Source organism: Gymnoscopelus microlampas (genome assembly GCF_963454915.1).
Source record: "Gymnoscopelus microlampas genome assembly, chromosome: 4".
In the NCBI taxonomy this organism is placed as follows: Eukaryota; Metazoa; Chordata; class Actinopteri; order Myctophiformes; family Myctophidae; genus Gymnoscopelus; species Gymnoscopelus microlampas.
Genome location: NC_139941.1, coordinates 57,678,141 through 57,683,338, shown reverse-complemented (window position 1 = coordinate 57,683,338; position 5,198 = coordinate 57,678,141). Strand labels below are relative to the sequence as shown.

Below are 5,198 nucleotides of genomic sequence, written 5' to 3'. Positions count from 1 at the left end.
TCTTATGGGGGTCCCTGGCTTATCTTTTCAAATGGGGGTATGCGGGCTAATAAGTGTCAATTTGGGGGTCCTTGACATGAGAACCACTGGACTAAACCTCCTAACTCCACTTGAGCTGTGTTTGGGTAAAGTGATGATAATATAAGGACACATTCAAGTATATACCAACTTTGATGAGGCAGTGTTGTTGTGTTTGAAAAACATGTTTTTTGTGGGGTTTTTTTTTTTCATTTCCTTAAAAGTTAATATTTTGGACATGTCTGGTTTCTGCCCGACAACAGAGATGTGTAAATATACTGCACCATACAACAAAGAGCGAAAACAGAAGAGCTTGTAGATCTGCTATTATCCAACCACTCAAACCCTAGCAACCCCATTCATTCTGAGGGCAAAACATTCAACATTCAGAAAATAACCGGATCTTCAAGCCCACAACACGTCGCTTGTAGATCAGCTATTTCCCCCCGAAGAGATTTGGTGTAGAGGGGAAAGGGAGGAGGCCTAGTATAGAGCTCTGGGGGACACCATGCGGTTCACATCCGTTTTTAATTGTGACATTATGAAACATAATGAGCAAACAGGACACGTGTGTATTAATGATTTCATTGTGAGCAGAAGCAGCAACAGACAGACCAGCAGCAGTGTTGAATTTGAGAGCAGATTTTGATGTAAGATCTGGTATTAAAAAGGTCTTAAAAGTCATTAAATCATAACTTTATAAACGTGCAGATACCCTGTATACACATATTACTGTATGTGGGTCTGTTTACTGAGTGAGAAAACAATGTTGCACATTCAGACCCCCCCCCCCCCCCAAATAAATAAATAAATAATAACAATCTGGGGACCCCCTGTTTGGGACCCACTGCTATATATTAACTGCATGGTCTTAAAGATCAGTTGTTACCTTTGACCTGCAGGATGATGGAGGTGACCCTCCTTAACATGTCCTATATCTAAATTGTACTAGAGGCTGGATAGGTGGGCCAAAAAATAGCTGATATGTGAGCTTGTAGATCTGCTATGTTTGGCTAATGTTCCCCTCAGAATAGGGATGCTATAGGGTTCCTATCACGCAGAGATTTGGTGGACCCCCTGTAGTAGCTCAGACTGAGGACCCCCTGCATGGGGGTTCCGGCGGATCCCCTGTTGGGAACATGTATAGTTAACCACTGCTATGGTCTTATAGATCAGTGGTTCTCAAACTTTTTCATGTCAAGGACCCCCAAATTGACAGTTATTAGCCCGCGGACCCCCATTTCAAAAGATATGCCAGGGACCCCCATAAGAGAAGATTTTTTACGGCTCTAGCAGTGATTCTCAACCATTTTAATTTCAAGGACCCCCAGTTTGACATGCATTAGGGCTACGGACCCCCATTTAATGGCATTTCTATCACTTGGACCGCAATTTATATTGTTACATTGTCAATGTAACTCTGAGAGTGTACAAATGGAACCAAATGGACCCGTTAGTGTCCATTTGGTTCCATTTGTACACTCTCAGAGTTACAGACCCATAAGGGTCCATTTGGTGCCTAATCTATCATTTAGCTGGGGACCCCCTGGAACTCCCTCAAGGACCCCTGGGGGTCCCCGGACCCCACTTTGAGAACCAATGTTATAGATCAGTGGTTAAATGGTCTTATAGATCAGTGGTTAAATGGTCTTATAGATCAGTGGTTAAATGGTCTTATAGATCAGTGGTTACATGGTCTTATAGATCAGTGGTTACATGGTCTTATAGATCAGTGGTTACATGGTCTTATAGATCAGTGGTTACATGGTGTTATAGATCAGTGGTTACATGGTCTTATAGATCAGTGGTTACATGGTCTTATAGATCAGTGGTTACATGGTCTTATAGATCAGTGGTTACATGGTCTTATAGATCAGTGGTTACATGGTCTTATAGATCAGTGGTTACATGGTCTTATAGATCAGTGGTTACATGGTCTTATAGATCAGTGGTTACATGGTCTTATAGATCAGTGGTTACATGGTCTTATAGATCAGTGGTTACATGGTGTTATAGATCAGTGGTTACATGGTCTTATAGATCAGTGGTTACATGGTCTTATAGATCAGTGGTTACATGGTGTTATAGATCAGTGGTTACATGGTCTTGTAGATCAGTGGTTAAATGGTCTTATAGATCAGTGGTTACATGGTGTTATAGATCAGTGGTTACATGGTCTTGTAGATCAGTGGTTAAATGGTCTTATAGATCAGTGGTTACATGGTCTTATAGATCAGTGGTTACATGGTCTTATAGATCAGTGGTTACATGGTCTTATAGATCAGTGGTTACATGGTCTTATAGATCAGTGGTTACATGGTCTTATAGATCAGTGGTTACATGGTCTTATAGATCAGTGGTGGAGGTGGTCTTATAGATCAGTGGTTACATGGTCTTATAGATCAGTGGTTACATGGTCTTGTAGATCAGTGGTTACATGGTCTTGTAGATCAGTGGTTACATGGTCTTATAGATCAGTGGTTACATGGTCTTATAGATCAGTGGTTACATGGTCTTATAGATCAGTGGTTACATGGTCTTATAGATCAGTGGTTACATGGTCTTATAGATCAGTGGTTACATGGTGTTATAGATCAGTGGTTACATGGTCTTATAGATCAGTGGTTACATGGTCTTATAGATCAGTGGTTACATGGTGTTATAGATCAGTGGTTACATGGTCTTATAGATCAGTGGGTGGAGGTGGTCTTGTAGATCAGTGGTTACATGGTCTTATAGATCAGTGGTTACATGGTCTTATAGATCAGTGGTTACATGGTCTTATAGATCAGTGGTTACATGGTCTTATAGATCAGTGGTTACATGGTCTTATAGATCAGTGGTTACATGGTCTTATAGATCAGTGGTTACATGGTGTTATAGATCAGTGGTTACATGGTCTTATAGATCAGTGGTTACATGGTGTTATAGATCAGTGGTTACATGGTCTTATAGATCAGTGGTTACATGGTGTTATAGATCAGTGGTTACATGGTCTTATAGATCAGTGGTTACATGGTCTTATAGATCAGTGGTTACATGGTCTTGTAGATCAGTGGTTACATGGTCTTGTAGATCAGTGGTTACATGGTCTTGTAGATCAGTGGTTACATGGTCTTGTAGATCAGTGGTTACATGGTCTTATAGATCAGTGGTTACATGGTCTTATAGATCAGTGGTTACATGGTCTTGTAGATCAGTGGTTACATGGTCTTATAGATCAGTGGTTACATGGTCTTGTAGATCAGTGGTTACATGGTCTTGTAGATCAGTGGTTACATGGTCTTGTAGATCAGTGGTTACATGGTCTTATAGATCAGTGGTTACATGGTCTTATAGATCAGTGGTTACATGGTCTTGTAGATCAGTGGTTACATGGTCTTATAGATCAGTGGTTACATGGTCTTGTAGATCAGTGGTTACATGGTCTTGTAGATCAGTGGTTACATGGTCTTATAGATCAGTGGTTACATGGTCTTATAGATCAGTGGTTACATGGTCTTATAGATCAGTGGTTACATGGTCTTATAGATCAGTGGTTACATGGTCTTATAGATCAGTGGTTACATGGTGTTATAGATCAGTGGTTACATGGACTTATAGATCAGTGGTTACATGGTCTTGTAGATCAGTGGTTACATGGTCTTATAGATCAGTGGTTACATGGTCTTATAGATCAGTGGTTACATGGTCTTATAGATCAGTGGTTACATGGTCTTATAGATCAGTGGTTACATGGTCTTATAGATCAGTGGTTACATGGTCTTGTAGATCAGTGGTTACATGGTCTTGTAGATCAGTGGTTACATGGTCTTATAGATCAGTGGTTACATGGTCTTGTAGATCAGTGGTTACATGGTCTTGTAGATCAGTGGTTACATGGTCTTATAGATCAGTGGTTACATGGTGTTATAGATCAGTGGTGGAGGTGGTCTTATAGATCAGTGGTTACATGGTCTTATAGATCAGTGGTTACATGGTCTTATAGATCAGTGGTTACATGGTCTTATAGATCAGTGGTTACATGGTCTTATAGATCAGTGGTTACATGGTCTTATAGATCAGTGGTTACATGGTCTTATAGATCAGTGGTTACATGGTCTTATAGATCAGTGGTTACATGGTCTTATAGATCAGTGGTTACATGGTCTTATAGATCAGTGGTGGAGGTGGTCTTATAGATCAGTGGTTACATGGTCTTATAGATCAGTGGTGGAGGTGGTCTTATAGATCAGTGGTTACATGGTCTTATAGATCAATGGTTACATGGTCTTATAGATCAGTGGTTACATGGTCTTATAGATCAGTGGTTACATGGTCTTATAGATCAGTGGTTACATGGTCTTATAGATCAGTTATTACCTTTCACCATGAGGATGATGGAGGTGATCTTGGTGTCCTTCATCAGGTCAAAGGTCAGCCTGCCGGTCATCAGGTCTCCTCCGGCCCACGTGTTCCTGTCGTTCAGAGCCGAGAGGTTGATGGAGAAGTTCTTCAGGGTCTGTGTGAACATCTTCTCTGTTACGAACGACAACAACAACAACAACCTGACCGTTACTCCTTCTCCTCCTCCTGGATGTGACTGGACTGTGGAGCTACTGGACACTGGTCATCTGTTATCATGTCTTTATAGTGAAGAAAACAACGTCCATTACATATAAATACACATAATAACACGGTAATAGACACACAGTGTGTGTGTGTGTGTGTGGGTGTGTTGCGTGCGAAGCTACTAGCTACCAATGTTTTGGAATCGGTGTTGCCAGACCTTGCGAGAGAAGCAAGTAACTGGCTCTATGGAAAAGGAAAAAAGGGCAAACTTCTGTGGTGACTGACATTGTCACGTTTTACTACTGACGTATAGGACGTTCCCGGTTGCCTTTCATGGTGTTAAATGTGAGCAATGCTAATGGTTCTCCACGCGAACGCGCCTGTGACAGTCAGACACAAATGTTTTTGCAAAAATCTGCCTCCTGGTGGCGCTATAATAATGATATGAAGAATCAAACAGATCCGTCTTGATCACATGACTATAGAGATCATGTGTACAGATTTGTGTACGGCCGGACAGGGTGCAAAACATAGTCTCGGCCATGCCTACCAATACAGACTTTACAGAAAAACAACCCCAAAGTCGCTTATAATAATCAGACATGGCAACGCTGCTTTGGATGCACTGC

General features: G+C 41.2%; 1 protein-coding gene across 2 annotated transcripts in view; it reads right to left on the bottom strand.

The window, feature by feature from the left end:
• LOC311043863 (arrestin domain-containing protein 3-like) overlaps positions 1-4,734 on the bottom strand; it is a 14,756-nt gene extending 10,022 nt beyond the window's left edge. For both annotated transcript variants that reach the window (XM_084055250.1, XM_084055251.1), the window contains exon 1: positions 4,381-4,734. In XM_084055250.1, the coding sequence (XP_083911376.1) occupies positions 4,381-4,531 (151 nt within the window). In that variant the 5' untranslated portion in view covers positions 4,532-4,734. The remainder of the gene's footprint in view (positions 1-4,380) is intronic.
• Between the last annotated feature and the right edge of the window lie 464 nt (positions 4,735-5,198).